General features: G+C 43.1%; 1 protein-coding gene across 3 annotated transcripts in view; it reads right to left on the bottom strand.

The window, feature by feature from the left end:
• Positions 1-22,416, bottom strand: part of DSP (desmoplakin) — a 39,343-nt gene extending 16,927 nt beyond the window's left edge. For 2 of the 3 annotated variants that reach the window (XM_050890996.1, XM_050890998.1), the window contains exons 1-12: positions 22,031-22,416; positions 12,725-12,827; positions 10,859-11,007; positions 10,336-10,510; positions 7,532-7,660; positions 6,276-6,326; positions 5,159-5,320; positions 4,120-4,224; positions 2,785-2,880; positions 2,411-2,536; positions 1,383-1,535; positions 42-196 (exon numbers count right to left, since the gene is read on the bottom strand). In XM_050890996.1, the coding sequence (XP_050746953.1) occupies positions 42-196; positions 1,383-1,535; positions 2,411-2,536; positions 2,785-2,880; positions 4,120-4,224; positions 5,159-5,320; positions 6,276-6,326; positions 7,532-7,660; positions 10,336-10,510; positions 10,859-11,007; positions 12,725-12,827; positions 22,031-22,224 (1,598 nt within the window). In that variant the 5' untranslated portion in view covers positions 22,225-22,416. The remainder of the gene's footprint in view (positions 1-41; positions 197-1,382; positions 1,536-2,410; positions 2,537-2,784; positions 2,881-4,119; positions 4,225-5,158; positions 5,321-6,275; positions 6,327-7,531; positions 7,661-10,335; positions 10,511-10,858; positions 11,008-12,724; positions 12,828-22,030) is intronic. The other variant, XM_050890997.1, reaches the window with a different exon arrangement.
• Positions 22,417-23,312: the final 896 nt, after the last annotated feature.

Below are 23,312 nucleotides of genomic sequence, written 5' to 3'. Positions count from 1 at the left end.
TACTCTCAGTGGTAGGTGTCCAAACCCAGGCAGCAACTCACTTGGTAGCAAGATCCACTGCTAACGGATTGGGGGGTGGGATGATAAGACTAACAGATGGCACCAGCATATCCACTCCTCCTGGGCCAGTCACCAGCCACTTGCTGCGCTCGTTATTGTCCTTCAGGATACATTCATCTCCTTTGCGCACCGTTTTCTGTAAGGAACACAGAACAACATTTTTTTCTTTAGTTAAGTAAGATGGGGTTTCTAGGAGAGACAGACAAGGAAGATGCATCTACATCACAGAAGTGGGAGCGATTCCCAGCTGCCAGGTCTGGGTGTGCATCTTGGCTTCATACTGGGGCAAGAGATCAGTACAGATGAACCCCTTCTCCCTGAATCTGGTTTCCATGTGAAGAAAACCCAAGAAAATCAAGTGGGAGCCACAGAACACTCTGAGCAGTTGCCAGTCCAGTTGATCATCAGACTTGGGGCTTGCCATGACAAACATCAAAGACTGAATGTGGACGCATGGCCACAGTAAGCTATGCAACCATGTATAGCTGTAAGCCAGTGAGCTGGAGGCATAAGGATGCTTAGTGCTGCATCCATATTTGTGAAGGGACTGGGAGCGAGGGCTTGCCAAGTGCTTGCCAAGCTGTCAGGTAACCATTGCCTAAATTTTTTTAGTTTTGCTTATAGCAACAACAAGTAGTTATTCTGTGTGGGCTGAACTTCTGTGACTCTGGAATAAAATGTGGTATGGAAGAGCGCAGAAACCCCAGATTGTAAACACAAATCACAGTGGTCAACTACTGGTCACTACAGGAGTGCAACCTAGTGAATCAGGTAAAACAAGTTTTACAGATAACAGAACAGAAAAATTGGGTAACTGGGAACCAGTGAAGAGAAAGAGCACATAAGCAGAAAACGCATCTAAGCCTACTGTTAAGAAAAAAATACAGAAATAAACCCAAGCAGTCCCAGTACTGAGGAGGAAGAAAAACCACCACCATCCATTTCATACTCCATCGAGCAAAAAACTGGGAATACCAATGACTCACTGTACATTCCTCACCTTTTGTTAGATGCTGGGAAACATCTGTATAACAATTTTAACCCTATTATCAATGAGATTTTTCTCTGCTAATTTGAACTATGAGTATTAATGCTATTTAAGGAACTAATAATAATTTTTACTAGACTTATTAACCAACTAGAACCTAGCTTGTTTATTCATAATTGCAAGAAAGTCAGAGCTTTTTTGTTGAAGAAATTTAAATGCTGACCAAAAGCAGACAAAGGGGTTACACCTATCAGCTCAACAGTTTGTTTACTAAATCATTTGCCATGTTCTAGTTCACATGATGTTCATTCTCAGCCAAAAAGGGATACAATACCAGATCCTGTTTGTAGTCACACAGAGCCTTGAGGATAATGGGCTTGTTACTCCGGTAATCTGGGTTCCGTGGCTTTAGCTGCACAATCTTCTTGGATTTATTCACCAAACTCTGCACTTGCCTCTTGTATTCAAGAATTCTCTCTCGTTCATTCTGCAAAGATTAATTGTATGTTAAAAATTCATTCTAAAAAGAAACCACATCTAGTTCCCACTGTTTTATTAAGAGAGGTATACATCTGGAGCTCATGGTAGGCAAAACTTCCTTTCGTTCCAGTGGGATGAGTCTTTGGCCTATAATGTAAAACTGCAGTTTTAAAAAAAGAGAAGAGAAACATCAAACTAAGTATCTTTGCAGCTCTGGCAAGCTGCAAAGTTTGCAAAACTTGCAAAGCAGGTTTTTCATACAGATCTGCAATGTTGTTAAAGTGATGTGTAAGAAACACAGGAATAAATGGAAAGAATCTATTATAACATGAATGCTAACCAAAAAAACCTAATAACTACACTCTCAAACCTGACTTCATCAATTGCCCTTTTACATCACCAATGATTTTTTCTCCAGTATATTCAATTTGGAATTGTAGTACCAGTTGCTTAATGATGAGCAAATAGTTAGCTAAAAAAGCTGAGTTAAGTCCTTTCAAAGAGACTACAGTGATACAGTGACATGATGAATCATTTATTAAATGCACTTATCCTTTGAGGCAAAATCTGTTCTACCACCTATGAATGAAAGTCTTTCCTTTTTTAATTCTTTAACATGTCAGAAACTTGGGAATTTGTTGGGCTCATTCCAGATTTGAAAAGAAATCAGAGTTCCCAAACAGTATTACACAAATTAAAATAACACTGATCCATTTGTAGGCTTTCCTAAGAAATGGGCAGGAATATACCCTTATGGTTTCAAGTTCATACAGTACTGTATATAAACACTGCAGTACACCTGGGTTTACACTTGGTATCTGAAGAGGACAACTGATTTCCAAGCAAAGCAGAGCATAACCTGTCAGGTGGGTGCGACAGTACCTCCAGCTCTTTGATCTGCTCCAGCAAAGATTGCAGGGACATGCTCTTATCACAGATGAACTTCTTTCTGATGGAGTCTTGTAAGTTTTTCAGGTAGCACTCTGTGGCTTGGGCCTCTTCAAAGAACTACAGGAAAAAAGTTGTGATTTCAGTTGTACACAGCTCTTAAAAATGTCTGCTAAAAATCAATGGATTCCTTTCATGAGAAATCCCAGTTCATATCTGGCACAATGGTAGCATTTACAGTATGGTAACAGTGTGTTATGAATAACTGTGCACGGATTTAGAAAGATTTTGGTACAAGAAAAAAATATCTGTGAAGGGATTCACACTTTTTAACAAAAGCAGTGTGAATTCTCCACATCACTACTCACCTGAAAGTAAGCCGCATTCTCCTTCAGATGAACATCAATGCATTTGGTGATCTGAAGAATCCAGCTCCACTGAGTTTGTAATGTATCCATGTAGGCCTAACAAAAATAGTAATATACAGAACTCAAACCATCACACTGATCTCTCTCCCATACCTAGACTCAAACAAAACTATTTATGCTTCACATAAATGCAAATGAAAAATCTGCTAAAACAAATTAATGCACACCAGAATAATGTAAATAGTTCATGCAAATAGTTCCCCAACTTCTAAGCATCTACCTAACTGAAATGAGTTAAATACCTGCTTGTGGGATGCAGAGAGAAATTTGTTCATGACTTGAATTTTGTTTGATCAGCATAAAGCCTGAAGTGCATGAACAAAAAGGGGTGAAATGCACAAACAGTAGTGCAAATAAAATATTTCAATTGCAAATTGTCATGCTTTTCTTCCAAGAAACACTGTCAAAAATGATTTTTTTATGATGGCTATTTTTAAATTCAAACTTCTCAAGTAGTCATCATGTATATTCTTTAGAAAATTACACACAACTTTTACTTCACTGCTGGAGCTTACGAGGATCTTTCCTTTAATGCAGAAACCGACCACAGAAGAAATATGAATCATGATTTTACACAACATGATAACAGTGTAAATACACTGAAAAGGAGAAAGGACTCTTTTTTTTCGTATTAGCTTCTTTCAGTTTCAGGGTTCTTATGCACTCTTAAAACTATAACAACTACAGCATTTCCTAATAAAATGAGATTTTCCAAATAGTTGCAGCCTTTGTAATTGAAAGGTAAATGTACACCAAGCTGTGAAAGCAAAAATGTGTTGGCTAAGCTGTAGACATGCACTATGAATTTCAGTTGCAGAAAGTATTTGCACCTGGATTAAATATAAACCCTCAACAAAGGGTGTGGCTCTCTTCAAACCATGCCTACTAAGATAGCAGAAGAACAACGACATGCCTTCCTACCATAAATTCCGCTGCACTGTAGTCAACTCAAACGAGATACAGCCATTTCAATACACTCAGACAACTCCCTAAGCCTCGTAATTAATTTTTACATGCTTCTATCATCAAATTTGATAGCAATAAGAGCTCTCCCCATAGGTCTTAAGAAGCCTGCAGTTGTTGTGGCCAGGTTTGTAGAGGAAGGTAGTAACATTTATTAGAACAGCTCATACAACTGGATAAAAATGGACATGTTTTTTGGCAGATAAACCCTTCTCAGGTCCAAATGCAGCATTTCATTTGTGGACTTTCACTGAGAACTTTTCCCATGTAGCAACTAAAGGAGCAAGTGAAATCACACAAAGTCTAACTCACCTCGATTTTGTCTGAAGCAGGGTGCTGGTTGAGCACTAGCTGGTCACTTTCTTGCTTTAGCTTGTTGAGTTCTTTTTCTTTAAGCTCCAGTTCACTCATGCGTTTCTAAACAACCAAAACACAGCATTAAACAAGCCCCCAAACGTACACTGCACAGCATGATTTACTTAAAATTTTCCAGATAGTTGTGATAATGTAGAATTATCCCTGCCAACACTACATAGTAATTCTATTCAGTGTACTGAACTTAATTATGAAGACAGTAGAATCAAAGAAGGTACAATCATCTCAGTTCTAGTCTCTAGGCTTGCCGCTTCACAGAGAAAAACACCAAAAGTTCTGCCTTTCCTAGGAATGATGGAAGCAAAAATGACTGCATCTTGCAACATCCAGAACAACTGAACTAAAAAAAAGAGTACCTCCTTAACAGTGTGAACTTCCATTCCTTTTTCAATTTGGTGATCAGCACCAATATTGGTTAAAGAAACGCACATGCTCAATTTCCTTACATGCCCACAGAAGACAAGGAGCAGTGCAAACTACCTGTGACTGTGTGCTCAACGTGCTGCTGGCAAAACCGTCAGAGGAAGAGAGCAGTTCCCTCTGCTATAGCTCTGCTTCCTGGTGACAGACATCAGGGCCAAATACGGGGACCCTCTAACCCCTACATAGTCCTAATAGGGAGAATTAAACTGCTTGATTCAAGTCCCTTAGTTTAGCATGCCAACACAATGACTGCATGCACAAGCTATATGTGATTACTAGTCTACAGTGGACTGTACTGATAAGGCCAGCTTCCAAGGTCCAAAGAAACCATGACAATTGGTTGAATGGGAGCACAATTTTCCAATAGATGTCCAATCTTGACTCAAAAGGTTGTCACACAGTGCTTAATCCAAAAGTGTTGATAAAAATCCCCAGGAACTTCAAAAGAGTGAAGAAACGTCCATCCTGTGATCAGTCCCCCTGAGCCAGGCTGTTCCTCCCTCACTATCCCAAGAGGGCCCATGGAAAGCATGGGGAGGTTGAGCTGTCTTACGGAGAAGGCCTCCTGCTTCCTGGCGATGTCAGTGTTCCTGTCACTCCAGTCATAGAGAAGCTCCTCTTCCTCACAGTCATTGATCCACATGATCTCTCTGCTAGTGGCTTGGATGAGGTTCTGGAATTGACGGAGCTGATCCATTCTCTCAAAGGAGTATTTCTGCAAGGAATTCCAGAAATGAGAAGCCATAAACACAGAAATGCCTGTGCTGGGTAGAGAAGGGGAAGCCAAGAGCACAGCATGTCCTTTTTTTTTTTTTTTTTTTTTAAACTAAAATAACAGTAAAAACCACACATCTATAAAACCTGTTGGCAATGGACAGCAGATAATGTGCCTGGGTTTATAGAGCTATGAAACCTGCTGGCAATGGACAGTAGACAATGTGTCAGGATTTATAGAACAATGGGAGCCTGAAGCCAGCAGCTTCCAAAAGTCGTTTCAAACACAAGTGTAGCAGACACGTAGGCAGGCAAGCAAAAAGGCATGGGGGAAGATACAAGAAATGTCTGAACATTTAACCTCACTTTTACTTGCAGCAGCACCTTTTGCACAGATGACACTTCATGAAAAGATTCCTTCTCTGTCCTTACATCGTAATACACATCCTGTTACTTGACATGTGTACAGGAGTCAGCTTCCAATCCCCAGGGTTAAATCTACCATTTGCACAAGATTTTCACTGTATTTTACCTGAAGATCCAAAGCGGGGAAGATGCACAGCCCTACACAGAATTTGCTCCTAATCCCACCTTTGAGTAACTTTTTAAGCTTCATATATAGACTAACTTCATTGCTACGTTTACTCCCATTAAGGAGGTACAGGTCTACTCTTCACCTGCTTAGTGACCAACTCCCTTCACCAGGTGCAAACTAGAAACCTCCTTCTGAGGGTAAGTCAATTATACACCAGGTAATGAATTAATCTCAAGTTCATGACTCAAACTGAACCTTATAGAAACTACAAAGCTCTGTCAGTTTACTGCTGAATAGAATTATTTAAATATGCAACTGTCACTGTTGAAACCTGAAGTGTCCCTTGACTGTCACACCGGTGTTAAAGCAAAAAGAGCATTCATCATAGAAGGTATCAGAAATGAACACATCTCATGCTTACCAGCAGTCCTTCGTATTCTTCCTCCAGCTGATGAACTGCAGCCTTCTCCCGCTGAAACAGACAGCAAATATTTAGTGAGCCTTTTACAAGTTGCCTATTTGCTGATATTTCCTTTACAGTGTCAGTATCATAATGTTATAACTACAGGTGGTAACCTGCAAATGCCTGCAAGAGACATAGGTTAGCAGCAGATCTGCAACACTGGAGGACCACAAGAAGCATAAAACCAAGGCTTGGACAAACTTACTTCCCTCAGGGATGCTTAATACCTAAGCAAGGTTGCACATAACCCCTGCAATACCAAAACAGGTCCCAAAAATGGATCTCCTTCTGTACCAAACTCCTAGATAGCTGTGGGGAACCAGCTAGTCCTAGAGCTACCTTTGGAGATTATGAAGTAGTATAAACTATGATGTGAGCAGGAGGCTCCAATTTTTATCCCCATTTCTATGACTGGGAACCTGCACAACCTTGGAACTGGTATTCCATAAGGCCAGACTATCACCTTTCCTATTTGAAGCAGAAGGTAAAAGAGAGTAACACCCCTTCCACTCTTCAGCTTGGCTAAGAGATCAGAGCTCCAGAATGGAGTGCCTTTTTAGATCCAACTCTCTCTCCTCCTGTCCGTGTGAGCAATTAACAGAAAAGAAGAATGGGAATGAAGTAAGCCTCCTCTCTCCTATACCTAGCTGCTGGGCTGATAGGAGAGGAAGTTAACTACTGCATTTTCAGTGACTTCTTTATTCTAATCACAAAATCCAGAGGGGAACAGAAGCCTCAGAGGGGCAAAAAAAACAAAAAGAAAAAGAAAAAAATCCACACCTAAGAAAAGCTCTAAGCTTAGCCCAGAATTTGGGCATTTTTCACAGAAATTCCCTCATTACTCAAGGCTGTATCTAAGCACCCACGTTATCCTTTCACTTTCTTGTTTTAACATACCCAGACAGAAAGTAAGAATAATCATTCTTAGCCGTTCTTCTCACAAAAAATGTTGCAATATTTATTTGCCAGCCTTGGTACACAACAACAAAATGTTAAATAGCTACTAAATTTTCATTTTTAAATTCGAGGGAAAGAAGTGGAACACAAAATAATCATGAAGTAATAAATACTAGGGTTGAAAGTGGTTGCTATCATGACACCAGTGCTTTCTGAAGAGAAGCTGAGCTATTCAGCATTCCGTTTTGTAGTGGAACACCAGTGAGCCAATGATATAAATCTAGACTAAACAACCTGTAAGGGAAGACAGTATTTACCAGATCTGTTTTGACTTTGTCCAGGTGCCAGCGATAGTCTCCAATGGCATTGTGAGTTCTCCTATGGTCACCAATTTGTTGCTCAATGGATGCTGCATCAAACCCCCATTTCACTAGCTCCATTTCAGCCTAGGAGAAAGAGACAGTATTTGTACTTTCATTTCCAACATTATTATCTAAATTGGAGCATAAAGGAATTGAACTGAAGGAAACATGACTATGCAGTAGAGAGTAAAACTGAACAAAGGGAAGTTCAGAATAGGGGGTTACAATTTCTTAAAATTGTCATCACTTAAACTGTGTAACAGGTTCCCAAAGCAGAAGCAGCAAAGTAGGGAAAATATTTAAGTTGCTTAAAATTAAACTAAATGAAGCACACTCAGTAGTGTCTTTTCATCTGTTTTCTTTGGACCAAACTGTAACAGTATAGTTACATTCTTATCACTCTGAAAACAAATTATGACTTTATCAAACAATGCTATTCATGCAATTCATGTGAAAATACCCAGCGTCAACTTCTGTAGCCCAGTACACTACATTTCCATTTTAATTATGCTCATGTAAACTCCAATAACTTCAGTTAAATGCAGTCAAACTAAATGAAAAAACAGAAGATAAACTGAAATTATTATAGAATATGTTGTTTGTCTTGCATTTTGGCAACGTTTACTGTAGGATGCCGAGTGAAAATCTCTAGGAATAGCCTCTGAAAAACAGTAATACACCTGGATAATTACTAACTCAAAAACTATCTGACTGCAGTTCTCTTGTTTCATTATTTTCAAATATTAAAAGCCACTGAATTCACAGTTCAGCTCCTCAAACTCCAAATCATCTTTTATGCTGTAAAGACACACTCCGTCTCTGTCTGAATGCCTGTCTGCGCACGCACACAGTAAAGAAATAGGTATCTTAATCTTGGGTTGGGACCAAATTTGGTAATTACCAGCCTGGAGCCAAATCTCTATGAGTCAACAGATGACAATAAAGCCCAAACCACACTCAAGCGTAGGGGTTCAAAGGCAGTGTTGAAAACGATCCAAGAAACAAAACCATTTTGCATTTAGCCATCTAAAAGTTACAGGACTTTGACCCTTCTCATTATATTTAAACAGTCTAAAGAGTCTGTAGCAACAGCGGCAGTCCTGGCTGGCTGCCAGTACGTGAACAAAGGCTGTCTGGATTTCACTGCACCTTCCCTAATTCTGCACTGGAAGTTTGACTGACCCTCCTACCACTGGATTCTCCTGTCAGCAAACCGTCCAGACTGAAAACAGAAAACCACTGGCAGAAAGCCACAGCTGCTCAGACCTTTTTCCCACATCTCGCCACGTTACTAGGGGAAACATTATCCTAGTCCCAAGGCGAGCAGGTAATGGGACACAGTGAGGCACGATGGAAAGAAAAGGCACGGTGGAAAGTTCAAAATAAATTTTCCCTAAAAAAACCCTCAAAAGCCCAACTGGGAGCTAAGTGCTTACTGGCCCCACCACAGCTTTGCCTTAGGGACTGAAAAAGGGAGAGAGAGCGCCTTTTACTTTCACAGGAGGTTTTGTGTGGGAACACAGCTATAAAACACTTGCTTATGCTTCCTGTGCTTAGCGAGGGGTTTCTGAGCAGGGTGTCACATGGTGTCTTTGGGAGGTGCAACATGTTCACCATCCTTCATCGCTGGAAGCATGCCCAGTGTCTGTCCAACATCACTCCTCAAACCATGGCAGGTCTGACGATTAGCCTACTCTCCCACAGTGTGTGTAGAGCAATCATATCTCCTGTTGCTGTCCGGGCACAATGCTTATACACGTTACCACTCAAGGAGTGCATCTCCACTTCCCCTTCTTCCTCCAAAACATGCCATGCTATCGCAGGTCACTGAAAGACTAGACTATGACTAGCACTCACATAAAAGTATGGGAACTGTACACAGCTCTCCCCTCCTCATCTGGTTTGCATAGCAGCCACCTAGCAAACACCACATGCAGATAACAATGACAGGATCACTAAGCAACAACCTAATAAAGAGAGATAAAAATAATGCAATTTCAATTTACAAGGAGTCTGCAAAGTATAACTTCAGCCACCTTGTTCCATCCTCCCTGCCTGTCTCTCAGAAAGGGCTGTCCAACCACAAACACACAACTTTCACTTCAGCAGCACAAAAACAGACTATGGGCTCTCAATGTGTGTTTTCTACTCCAGGTTACACCATCAACAGCTGTGCATAGGCAAATTTATTCTGGGAATGCAATAGATAGCAACTTCAGCATTTTCGTGTGTATTTTGGCAGTGACTTCTGAAAGCCTAGTCCTGTGGCAATCAGCACTACCTTCTGGCTCCCACTGTGATAAGAATAGATTAGAGGGGGAGAACAACTGTAAAATACTGGACAATGGTTAAATCTGTGAAGCTGGTCCTATCTATGTAAAGGGTTAAAATAAATATGAATCATAAAGGAAATCTGTGGAAGGAAGGAAGGAAGGAAATATCGAGCATATTAATCTCTAACGCAAACATGCCAATGCCTTTTGTTATGTTAACAGCTGTGTCTCATTAGCTTTCAAATCTAACTTCCACACTTTTTCCTCTGCAAAAGAAGACCCCAAATCCATGTTCCACATTTCAGTGGAAACTCACTGTATGTACAATACCGAAAGAAAAAAAAAAAAAAAAAGGAACTTGGAATAATATACGAGCATTCATGCGTACTTTTAATTTTCTACTGGCACCCAAAACATTACTACACGTGAGGTGACATTCATAAACACCAGATGTTAGCATTGTATCTGGGTTTTGCACAGATTTACCTTCTGCTGCCTCATCCAGTTTAAACATTCACTTGTGACACGTTTCGTGTACTCATCCCAACCTGAGCCACTCTGAGAGGAGTAGCAACCACCGCCTTTGGAGCTGGCCCTTCTGGCGCGGGGAACACTGATGGCTTTGTACAGGGCACGCATTTGCTCTTGAAGTTGAAGCAGCCTGAAAGGGAAGGAACCACTTAGCATCTATGAGGAAAACACTCAGAAAACACAGAAACAACGCAATTCATCTCTCCTACTGGACCACCAAGTACTCAAACCAAAGTGCTGAAAGCACAGGCTGTGGAAAAAATATACTGACTAAAATTTCATGGGGACAACCAAGGTGTGAAATTCTGTAAGAAATATATTACTGCAAGGCCCTTCGCCATGTTAGCATGCCCCAAACAGATTTAGTTCCACCTTATTGATTTCTGTCACATCCTGCAACACCAGGGAAGGTGAGCACTTGAGACACCACAAACTTTTCTCAGCCCCATTCCCTCCCCCAACCCTTCCCTGGCAATACCTTTTCTGATACATTTCACAAGGCTGGCCCATCTGCCTCATCTCTCTGATGAGTCCATCCAGGATATCCATTTGGTCATTTGCCTGTGCAAAACACTCTTCCAGATCTCGGTTCCCTCTAATCTGGACACCATCCCCATATTTCAATTCCTAAAACAAACAAACAAACAAAAAACACACACCAAAAAAAAAAAAAAGAGATGAGAGATTAAATTAAATATTCATCACCTAAGCTTCAGCTTGGTTGTTTTAAAAGAGGTATTATGAAGGCTGATTATTTTTAAGAAGTACGATAGGTTTCAACTGCTAGGTCTCTGATTGCCAGTTTTAACCGGCAGAAGGCAAATTAACAGAGGATGCAGAGTCATTGGAAAGTCCTTATTACAAATAAAATATGAAAGAAAATTATTAAAACATAATATCAACCAAACCTTTCCATAAAGAACAGCACATCCTGACTGATGTTTATTTCAGCAGAGCCAAGGCTTCACACGGTGTGCTAAGTTTTTAAGACCTTATGCTTTTGTGTTTAGAGGACGAGAAGCAAACACTGTCCCAGTGGGAGTTGGTGGATATTGCTCCTGATTTTTCAGAAGTTTCCCTGAGGTTCTAAGACTTTCCTCCCCTGCAAAAATGCAGACTGCACCCTGTCTGCCTGGGACCAGCTCCATGCCCTGTCAATTTGCATCCCACCTTATCACCCAAAGTCTAGGTAAATTCTCCATGCACCCTCTCAGTGCAGTGGACCAGCATGGTCATGGTGCTTCAAGCAGGAAAACACAGCTTTTTGATCTCATCCCACACTGACACAGCCATGCTGAACAAAACATAACCCAGCTGTGATTTGATTTTGCAAATAAAATGTTGATGGACCTCATTACTTTGTCCCTCAGAAAGAAAAGAAAAAAACAAAGTAAGCAATGCATGTTGTGGCACCAAGCTGGAACTAAACATCACTTTCTTTTAACTTCACTGGAATAATATTGATCCTTAACAAGAGGCAGTATTTACTCTGGCATTGATTTTTATATAAACATGCTCACACTTGCTGTATCTCTGAAAAGAAGATGAACTGCTAACCACAGAGTTCATTCCTGAAAGAATTTTCTGTCCACAGAGGGTCCAAAACTGTGCATTAAATCACATCTACTGCCAGAACTGTGAATGTGTTTTGCATCTCAGTGGCCTCAACAGCAGGATGCACTCACCACCCTGCACCTCCTCTGACTTCAGCAGGAACAGAGGACATCCCATGTTCACGAGGACCGAATCTAGCGTCAGTGAGTAACCCACCCCCAGGCACTATGAGTTTATATCAGTGTAGCGTACAGCAAAGATCATCTGTATGCATTTGGGATAAAACAGTCAAGAAGATTTTAATCTAGTTTCATATACTTCTTTAGGAATCATCTGGAAAAATAAAATAAAGGTAATGAGGGTTTTTCCTATGGTGGTGCAGGTTCATTATGGCCCAGAAAATGATGACGATATTCTACAGGACACACTAGGAGAGTATAAGTGGTCACAATATTGTTAACAGCTGTTTACACTGACAGTGGTCTTGATCTAAGACTGAAAAATAAGATGCAGTAGAATCTGTTTGAAGGGTGGGGTTTTTTTTAAATCAAGAAGTCCCCCTTTTCTTAATCGGATGCATTTCAATCAGTTTTACTGAACACTGAGTGTAGATGGAAGAGGGAGACCTAGGAAGGAGGTATGCTATTCCACTCCCAGTTGCCTCACACAAACAGCTGAAAGAGGAGAAAAGAGATGAAGAAGCAGAGCCTGTGAGTCCAGAAAACAACACAGCATTCATTCCCTGTAATATTCATAATCATTTTTGATAAGAAGAACAAGAAGCACTCACGGGTTGTACTATGAGCTCAGCTCGCATCAGGCAATCTGAACAGTTTTGCAAAAGCTCCTGGATGGTGTTCTGGCGTCTGGACACTGTGCAGGTCCCATTCTGACTGTTGTGGGGGAAAAGAAGAAGATGAAGTAAGTACAGAGTAATCGCACATTTTGAAGAGACAAGAGAAAGACAAATTTGGAACAGCTAAGGGAATTTACATGGAATAATCCACCTCATTTAGCTTCACAGAAACACACATGCTTTATCTGGCCCTCCTGCATAACTGCACTGTGAAATTTTAATGCCGATTCCACGATGGCAGAACTACTTTATAATTCTGTAACAGCAGGCGTGGACTGAGTTCGCCACAGGATAGTGTAGAAGGTGGAAACTGGCATGCCATAAAGGAGAAAGTTTTTCTTTCAGTACAGGTATTTGTAGCTTTGGTAGACAAAACTTTGGCAGTATTACAGTGAGAATGGATTATTCACGACCTTTGTTAAAGTCAATACATTAGAACGTAGCCTTTGCGTGATGTTATCGTATGTGTTATCACACCAGCCATCAAATGTCAGAGCATAAAAGGAAAGCAGGATCCTCTGCTACACAAGTGCAGGAGCACACAAGTCCATACAAGCGTACAAAGGGCCCTTTTATCAGCAGAAATGCATGAAGCTAGCGCAGTGTCTTAAGAAGGAATTGCAAGATGCACAAGCTACCACAAAAACAGATGTAGGGCCTGGAGTTAGAGGACATGCTTTCTTACAAATAAATAAAGTGGGAGTTTGGGGGTTCCAAGTAAAAGTCCAGAACCGAAAACACTAGAGGGGGAAAAAGCCAAGATTGATAACGGGGCCATTATTGTTGTCTTGCACATAATCTACTGCATCCATACTGCCAGAAGGTTGCTCTTCCAGCATTTGGGATTCAGCCACCAAAGCGAGCCACTGCTAGCTGAATGTGGGTGAGGCGCTTCAAGCAAGGAACCATTCCTTGCTGATGGAATCAGAGCTCCCAAGCAAGCCCAGGCGGCTCCCAAACCCAAGCACTTGCCAGTGAAACTAAAATAAACCACTACTAAGAGATGGTAAGAAACTAAGACGCTTCCAAGCCTTGCCTAGTTTTCTAATTCCTGTGCTCACAGTAGGTAACCTTTTCCATTACAAATCAATGAAGGTTCAAGCCTTCCATACAACACTAACATCAAAAAGACTATCGGTGCAAACCTGTCCAGCTCAGAGCCAGAAAGTCATCTGGATTCAATGGAAATCTTTCCATTGACTTCAGCAGACTCTGATCATCCTTTGCAAAAGGAACTGTGACAATGTAAAAAACTTGGCAGAGCTGTCCTTGGGAAAATCACTGCAGTGGTGAGAAACGTTCAATGGTATATTTTTAAGACCTCTTCTGCAGTGTGTGCAGTTGGTGCTTCAGCAGCCTGCCATTCTCCTATCAGCTCTTCTTGAACAAGTGGAAAAAGTTTGAGCAACTTTTCACCAGCTTCCCTCAATACCGGGGAGTAGACACTCAAAGACACAGAGACAGGACTGGAGAATCACTGGGTGACTTGAAACAAGCTGTACATGTGCAACTCCTGGCTTGCACTGTGACCCTTTGGCTGCACAAATGCTGTGCCCTACTGTGCTATGCACCCCTGTATATCTTGGAAACAGCTTAAAGAAAACAATTGTGAAAAATAACATATGGGTCTGATTTTGTGCCAGGCTTCCCATCAGCTTCCTTTTCTAAATCATTCCTCCTCCTTAGGCATCGCTGTTGTGTTTGGATCTAGAAGTATCTGACAGCATCTAAAATTTACATTTAATTATACCCACAATTATTCTTATGAATGAATCATAATAAAGAAGAGAGAGGAACCTTCCAAGCAATTTTCTCTTTTTAGAATATCAGAAGAGTATTTTTTCTTCAATTGCTTTTTCAATAATCTCCTGACAGCTATAAATGCTGGATATCCATTAAAGCCAAAGGAACTATAGATGGGGACCAGACTTCTATTGTAATAAATCAGCATATCTCCACTGGCTTCAGTGTTACTTCACTTTACACTGAGAGGAGGTCTAAACAACGGCTGTCATAGTTAACATGCTAAGAAATTGTGAAGAAAAGCTATTTTCAAATAAATAAAACTACTAAAACAATTTAAAAGATAGAAAAAGTAGAATTACAAGTATTTTGTGTTCATCCCAATGATGTTTGAATATCACGTCCAGAATTATTGTCCAAATAATAAAAAAGTTGGAAAACTGAGGGTGGTTTAATGTAGATGCACAAAACTGTTTCAAAGGCAGGAGCAGATGCCTTGAAGTGGGAGGCTTAAGTGCACCCTGTTAAGATCTTCAAATAAAGATCTACCAGTTACTTGTTTACAGTTCATGGGGACCTTCACAAAAAGAAAGCAGCAAGCTTTAAGGCTCTCCAATCTAGTAAATAAAGACATAACCAAAATAATGGCAGAAGTTAGAGCAATACACACTGAAACCAGAAAAGAGCACAGTATTTCATCAATGCTGCTTTTAACACCTTGGATGTCAGTTCTGTTGTTAAACAACTAACCGTTTTGCTAGTCAAAATACTGAGATCAATACTAAGATAACAGGTGAAAAGGTAGTGGCCTGTTAAAGGCAGCTGATGACACTGGGCAAGCTAATGGCTTTCAAATCCGTCAGCCGACCAAACGGAGCTACACTGGGTTACGGGGCATACCCAGAGACAGCAAATGCCAGTACAGGAGCTGATGTTTGATGGCATAGCTCCACCAAGTCAACAGGACTCAAAGACTTAACATCCGAAGAGGATTTAGCTCTACAAACATACTCAAGAAGGGCATAAATCAATCTCCGAGTTTAGAAAATAAAAATACTTAGCAAGACAATACCTCAACATATATTGGTTGACACATCAGATGGCACTAGCACAATCTCACATGGACACATCTTCAATACTTTTCGCCCATGTGACAGGAGAGTATTTCATAAGCAATTTCAAAGGCCCTCAGTGTAATATTCCTCTTATTGACACCAACAGGCCTTTAATGGGAATGAGTAGATCAAAGCAGAAACCCCAATGCAGAGTAAGGAGACATCCAACCTTGAGGCAGAAGGAAACAGCCAGCCAAAGGAAAACCATATCCAACACAATGGCATAAGGAAAAAAAAAATACTGGACTAAAGAAACTGAGGCAAACCCTAACCCCTGAACATGCTACATGGCATCATAATGTGGAGGCAAGAACGAAGCTGGATCTTCAAAGTACAACCATGTAACCTAGATCCTATATAAAAATACATTTATGTCCCTAAGAAAGATGTAGAACCCAAACAATCCTCATAGGACACAGATTAAGCAGATTACTATAGATGGTATTTTGTCAATGTCTCTCTTGCTTCATCTGTTTTTGTTTACATGAAACTGAATGAGTTTAAAGTAATGTTTGGTCATTGTAACAACTACTGCTGCTATGATGACAACTTGATTTGATTTGAACTCTGGCAGCGTCTAAAGCTCAAACCTGTGAACAGGATCCCGCTGCACCAAACGCTGTAGGCACACCACACAGTGAAAATATGGACAGGTTTTTCACTTGTTTTACTGCACTCCTGTAAATACAGCATACATTTTCAACCATTCCAGCAGAAAGGGTAAGAACTGGAGCTTGGTCTTTTAGCAGGACTTGTAACACAAGAGTGCAGGGACTCCTACTAATAAATATATGCATTTGCAATAATCTGACTATTTGCTGTACGGCCTTGGTTTTGTAAACCCTACAGAACAGCACTGAGTGAAACAGCCTGGACTGCTTCAGACTTTAACTACCTATTTGTCCCTACAACTCAAAATTTTAGACCTTGACACTTATTTTGAAGGCAACTTATGAATTTCAAAAAGATACTATTAAGCTGAGTTCTTTATTAAAGTGACTTAGTTTTAATAGTCATTAACTATTAAAGGAACAAAGGAAAACAAAGGGGGGGTAGCGTCTTTGTTTTAAAATTATGAGAATACTTCAAAACACAGAAGAATCACTTTTATTTGTGATCTTAAAATGTAGCCCTGTATCACTCTACTGCCAGAAGAGCCCTAGGAAAGGCACAGCATCTTCACGTTGTCATTCTGTACAGGAGCCACCCTGCTTGCTGCATGTCAAGGCAGAATACACTGCTCCCTCGCTATACTGCCCTCTTGCTCTCCCAGAGAAATGAGAGGACAGCCGAACCCCTGCTGCCACTGGGATTTGGGCAGGACAGTAGCTCAAACAACATCTCCCTGCTGCAATATACCCCACCTGAGCTAAACTCAGCCGTTACCTTACCAGTGAATCCTCAATTTCTGAACTAGGATTGCACTTAACTGTTAAGCAGTACCAGTGATCCTCATGAGACCCCCAGTTCTACAGAAACAAGAAATAACTATTCCTGCTTTTTGTAAACGGGACTGAGAAACGCGCTCGAGGCCATGCGATGAGTTATGAGAGTTGAGACAGACAGAGCAAACCCAGCGGTGCCCACATCCCTGGAACACAGCAGGGCTGACTACTGTTGCCACTGACTTATCCAAGCAGTCGAAAGATTTCCTAAGCGATACTGTTTTAATAAATTATATATCCTCTGTAAACACTCGGCTTGCACCCTTACAGGCCCAACCAAGTTGTCATTACTGCAGAACCCGAGGGGCAAGGAAGAAAGCCAGCTACCTTCTGCTTTCTCATTTGCCTCCTGCTGCTGAAGACCTGCACACCCCCAGCATAAATGCCTGCAACATGGAGGCTGCTCTGGTTTCTGCCTTTGCCAGTACACATCAAGAGGCTGCTGTGTTATCTGGGGGGGCGATTAGCATCTAGAGAAGCAGGGCGAAGGAGACACACAGAAGCACATCCAGCAGCTCTGCGGAGCCTTCCAGCAGCTTCACAGCTCCTTAAAGCTTTGGAAGCACAAAGGGGACACTCTTGGCCCAAAGACCTGATTTAAATTGAATTAGAATAATCCTTGTTAAATTTTCTGATTCCTCCACAAAACATTTAGCCTTTTAAAATTCAAAGCATTTTTTTTTCATTCAAAAAGTAAAGGAAGCTTTAAAAAAGGTCTTTTTGCAGATCTGAAGTATTGAGCGTCTCCCATAACTCAAGAATGAGAGCAAAACAATAGCGCTTCTTCTTTTCCTCTCCCCCCCCCCCCCCCCCAAACTTGTTTGAACAAGCAATAGATTCATCAAGGGATTACCTGGTATGCCCAGGGTAGGCAAGTTAGAAGAAAAACCTGACCTGGAATCTCCATTCCCAGCACACAGCCTGCACACACCACGGGACTAAACCACCACCCATCTGCCACCGCCTGCCAGTTGGGTGTGTGTGCCCCTGAAAATGCACAGGCATACGCTGGCATTAGGTGGTGAAACACAATATCCATAAGAATATAACCAGAAATTAAAATACTGTAACACAACTTCCCCCCCCCCCCTCTCAAATAAGGTGAATGTAAATGTCAGAAATCATTGAGATTTTCATAACTGGGTTCTCCCCATACGTCTCTGCTCTTACCAGGACCAGTTTTGGCACACCATGGCCTCACCAAACGAGTCCCATCTGCCGAATATGCACATAGACTAAGGCATGATGACAGGAAACCTCAAAAGATGTCTGCATCTTGCACGATGTGCAAAAACTTAAGAGTCGCTGGTAAAATCTTAAGACCCCTGAGGTCAAGTGCCTTCAGAGCAAGCAGGGCTTCACAAGGGATCCTGCCACACCTATTCGCAGAAAATCCTCGCACCTTTTCTCACTGGTATTAATCACCAGGAGCAATGGCACCGTTTCTAAAGGCCGTACCTGCCCGGTGCAGCAGGCTGCAGACATGCTGCCTCTCCCACCTCCGGCTCTGGGAGAGGGAGGTGCCAAATGCAGGGTCCAGCCTGGACCATGGACACGTACCTCCGCCGGAGAGCAGCCGCTCGAAATGCCAGCAAATCACTTGCCTGACAGAGGCTTTCACATGTGCAAAGGTATCTAGCTTGAAATCTCACGCACGTACCTATGAAAAGATGAGTTGGGATAGGTACGATCTGTTTTTTTTCTCATGGCGTGGCAGCGTCACCAGCTGTTGCTGAAACCCGTTTCTTGGCCAGCTTGAGCACAGCACAGGCTCTGCCGGCGTGGCAGGTATTCGGCAGCAATTCAGACACATTCCTCCCTCTCCTCTGCCCATGTTTTTGTTTGTCACGGGGCAGTCGTCCGTCCGTCCGTCGTCATCCGCCCCCCCCCCGCGCAATCCTGTGGCAGAGGAGCTCAAAGGGGACTTACACGCCAGCCCTATCACCACTCAGCTTGGCCAGGACCCTGGAGATCCCTGCGAGACTGATGGGAAGGGCACAAATGCAGCTTTGAATCTGTTTTCTCCAAGTTTACTTTGTCTGTCAGTCCCTGAAAGTAATGTCAGGGCACGGGACGTGAGTTTCTAACTCCTTTTCTAACTTAAAGCACAGAAGTTACATTAACTCTTAAGCAGAACTGTGTAAATTAATTTATTTTCATATCACACTGTGACCATGAATCCTAGACTATTGTTTTCCCTAATCTCAGCAATGACAAATAAAACTGCACAACTTGCCACTTTTTTCCTTCTCACAGCGTATCAGATTTTATCTCTCCGTAGCAAAGACATTGATAAATATTTGACTGATGAATTGGCAGTTTAGGAGTGTGTGACTCACTGTCAAGCTGAGTACTTGGGGCCCAGCTCATCCTGAGTTCCCAAGCCAGAAGAAACCGGGAATGTGGTAAAAGCACCTTGCTGAGCCCTAAGGGTAGGGAGCGTCTTATATTGCTCTGTGAGTAATGTAATACTCAGCACAGACTTGTTTGGCAGAATACGCCCCAAAACTTACAAGACTAGACCCTAAGTTGAATCCTACTACATTTAAAACTAAGGTACAGTAATCTTCCCCATTGGAAAAAGAAGCCTCAGTTTTGTAAGTTCAGTAACTGCCACTATACTTGGGCACTGAAGATGTCAGGCTGAACGCAATTATTAAAACCAATTCCATAGATGATGACCCTGATCCTGCAAGCACAACATGCACAGGATTTAGTGGATTTTCTGCACACAGCGCATGAGCAAGGTAGGGCAGGATTGCTTTTTTTCATTAACTGGCAACAAAACCCTCATTTTGTATTGTGGGGGACATTTTTATTCAAATCAGCACTGATTAAAAATAAACCTATGCAACTCAGTAAGGTGCAAACACATATATTGTTTTGCAAATAATTATTTAAAGTGCTTTGAATGGTCACATCTTTTCACATACAAAAAAACTGTATGTAAACATATATATATATATGTATTTTGATCTCATTAACAGGGGTCTTCAGTTCCATTCAGAAGCCTCGCAATAAAGTGAACAGGAACTTTCATTGCAATCTCATTGCCAGATATGCCTTCCAAAAAAGGAGATATGAATATTATATTATAGAGAGTAAATGAAAGGATGTTGATATGTTTTTAACCTCTTGATCAGGCCTGTACTTTCCACTCTTGCTACACCACCATAGAATACTAAAGAAAGAAGAGCCTAACAAACTATGGACTCGTTTAAAATATGTAACAAAACCCAAAGAATGCTAAATTAAAGGAAGGTATTTCTCCTCTAGTGAAAGTCAGGACTAATAGGGAAGTCACTCTAGTGAATCCAATATAGTTGCACCAGAGTAAAGTCTGGAAAAAGAGAACAGCCAGGAAGTAGCATGTTCTGTCATTAATTTTTCATGTCTGTTTCTTGTAAACAGTGAAGGTATTTGCAGTGGAGCACCACTAGCAGAACAGATCCTCACAAATGCAACACAGTGATGGCATTTTGGTGTCCTAGTATGTGCACTCTCCCATGGTAAAGTATTGAACTGTTCTAATTATATAGCAATAAATAGGTATTCTCATACTACTGGCATAGTAAGTAGACATGTTATAGCTGTAATTCATTGTAATTAACTTACCTGTGCACACACCAAACGGAAAGTCAAATGAAGAACTAAAACTAAGAACCAGGGAAAGTAATAAACAAAAAACTGGTAGAATGCAAGTTTTGTCTTTCATTCAGTGGTCCTCCAGCAACAGGTCTGACATACCTAAACAGAGCTTTCATGCTCTCTAGGGTAATCCTAATTCTCTACAGCCATTTATAGATCTGTTTGATATAATAAAGCCTGCTTGTTCTCATCTGCTGTTTATTTACTATATATGTTTAATTCTCATCCTTCTGCAATCTAATCATGATGTACTATCTGTAAAATTAGGGCTTAAATTCTAACACAAATCACATGACAGCACTTCCCAATCAATCCCTAAGTCAGTGGCATCAATAATTAGACCAACAGGTTTAATGGAGCCATTCCACATGTAAAAAAAGAGTAATCACCAGCAGTGTTTTGTATAGGTCCCTTATCATACACCAGTGCTGTTTCCTTCAGTGACTGTAACTGCTGCCTGCTTTTCAGTCCCGTGAACTCCCAGATGAGGGGATTAATGGAGAAGTCTTCATGACCACTGCACTTATTTTGCCAGAATCGATCTGCGTGGATTGCTGGTACAGCTGCATCCATGACAGCAGGGGTTCTCCAAACCAGGATCCACAGCCAGCACCCTGCCCGCGAGATTTTCACTGTGCTCACAGCAACACAGCAAACAAAGTTAAGAAGGTAGGGGGGGGAAGCAGACTGTATCTTTGCTCCCCAGCCACCAAATATCAGGGATCACTGCATAAAAGGTCACAGCCTTAAACTTCCGGGCCTTGCACAAGCTAGAAACTCAAAAATGAATACAAGAATGATTCCCACCAGTGAAAATTGTTTTATAGCCCTAGTTATGCAACTGCGGGTGAGGACAGCGAGAGCTGAGCCTGGGTGCATGAGGTATAAAGCAATTTACCTCACCACAGCTTGTTTTGCATCACTGAGCAAAGCGGGGTTTTATCAGCAGAGAACTCTTGGGTCAGTATAGCCAGCACAGACGCATTTACAGCCCAGAGTGCAAAGGGGGGACGCTGAGATTACCCTTCTGCCTGTTACCCCATTACTCTCTTCATGGACAGTCCCCACCGAAAGTGTTTTTAAAAAATAAATTAAACCAGTTCTTTACTTGCATTTAAAGAAGACTTTTAGAGGTTGGTCTCCTTAGGGAGGAAAAGAAAGGCTTGCAAGCTTGAACACCTAGGAAATTAAACCGCGAGCGGCTCACGGCAGCGCTCCTAAGGCGGGCCCGAGGGAGCGGGACGGGGGCCGGCGGGGCCCGCTCCCCCCCCATCCCGGCCCGCACCTACCCATATCCGTCGGAGGCGTAGTCCCCCCCATAGGTCTTCTGGTAGTAGTAGGTCTTGTGGGTGTGGGTGCCGCCGCCGCCGCCGCCCCCCACCACATGGGAGCTCATCTCGTAGCGCAGGTCGGTGCCCGACTCGGCCCGCGCCATCCGCCCCAAGGTGTTGATCCGCGGGTGCGAGCCGCCGTTGATGCTCATGGCGGCGGGGGAACGCGGGGGGCCGCTGCCCGGGGGGAGAGGAGACGAAGGGAGAAGCGACGGGGAGACTGACCCAGACCCGACGGGGGGAAAGGCATTCACCCCCGGGAGGGCACGCCGCCGTCCCGCCTCTCCCTCGCAGCCCACCGAGGGCCGGGGAAGGGCCGAGGGCCGGGGATCAGCGCGGCCCGCAGGTGAGGGGAGTGGAGGGGAGGGCAGGGGAGCCGCGCCGCGAAGCGGTGTGCGGTGGCGGGCGGGCGGGCGGCGGAGGCTGCTGGCGGCGGCAAGAGCGGAGGTCCCGTCCTCTCCCCTCCCCGCCGGCAGAGGAAAGGCGAAGCCACACCTTTCGGCGGCGGTTTTAAGCGGCGCTCCTGGGCGTGGAGCCGCCGCCACCGCCTCGCCTGCGTCCTCCGCGCCTCCTCGGCGGCCGCCTCAGGTTTCTCTGCGGCCCCGGCCCCCGCCTCGCCGCGCCCGGCCCGGCCCGGCCCAGCCCGGCCTCCCCGCGGCGGCGTCCCTCCCCGGTGGCCGCCCGGGCACCGCAAGGCCTCTCTCAGCCTCGCACCGGTGTTTCCACGTTCCTTGGTGCGTGGACTGCCCTCGTAAGTTGCCAGGGGAGGTCGGAGCCCATTAAAAACTTCCTCCTGACCTGTATCGTATCTACGAGCTTGCGCTTTCCCCGTAGCTGTCGCAGAGGCCTCGGGGCATGGGGCGGCTCGCCTGAGGGCTGGGAGCACTGCGGTGAGGGCGGCCGGGCAAGGGTGCCAAGACGCCAAACACCCTCGTGCCACCCCAAAAAGCAACCGGCACCCGAGCAAGGCAGCGCCGGTTAAATCGGCGCTGTTACGTCGAGGAAGGGTCCGGTGCGCCGGCAGCAGCCCTCTCCCCCTGCGCATCACAGGGCCCGCGTGCTCGTCGGGAAGACAGGGTAAATGTTTGTTTCGTCAGCTCTGAAATACATGGGGTCCCGCATTTGGGAAGGCTGTCAATACTCCAAGCCCAATGCGTTTCTGAAACAACCCTGAAACGTGTGCTCCAGCACATGAAATGTTTGAATTGTGGTGTCAAGCACTGACTGCATCTGTGCGTGA

Source organism: Gymnogyps californianus, chromosome 2, assembly GCF_018139145.2.
Source record: "Gymnogyps californianus isolate 813 chromosome 2, ASM1813914v2, whole genome shotgun sequence".
Lineage (NCBI taxonomy): Eukaryota > Metazoa > Chordata > Aves > Accipitriformes > Cathartidae > Gymnogyps > Gymnogyps californianus.
This window is presented reverse-complemented; position numbering and strand designations above follow the sequence as displayed.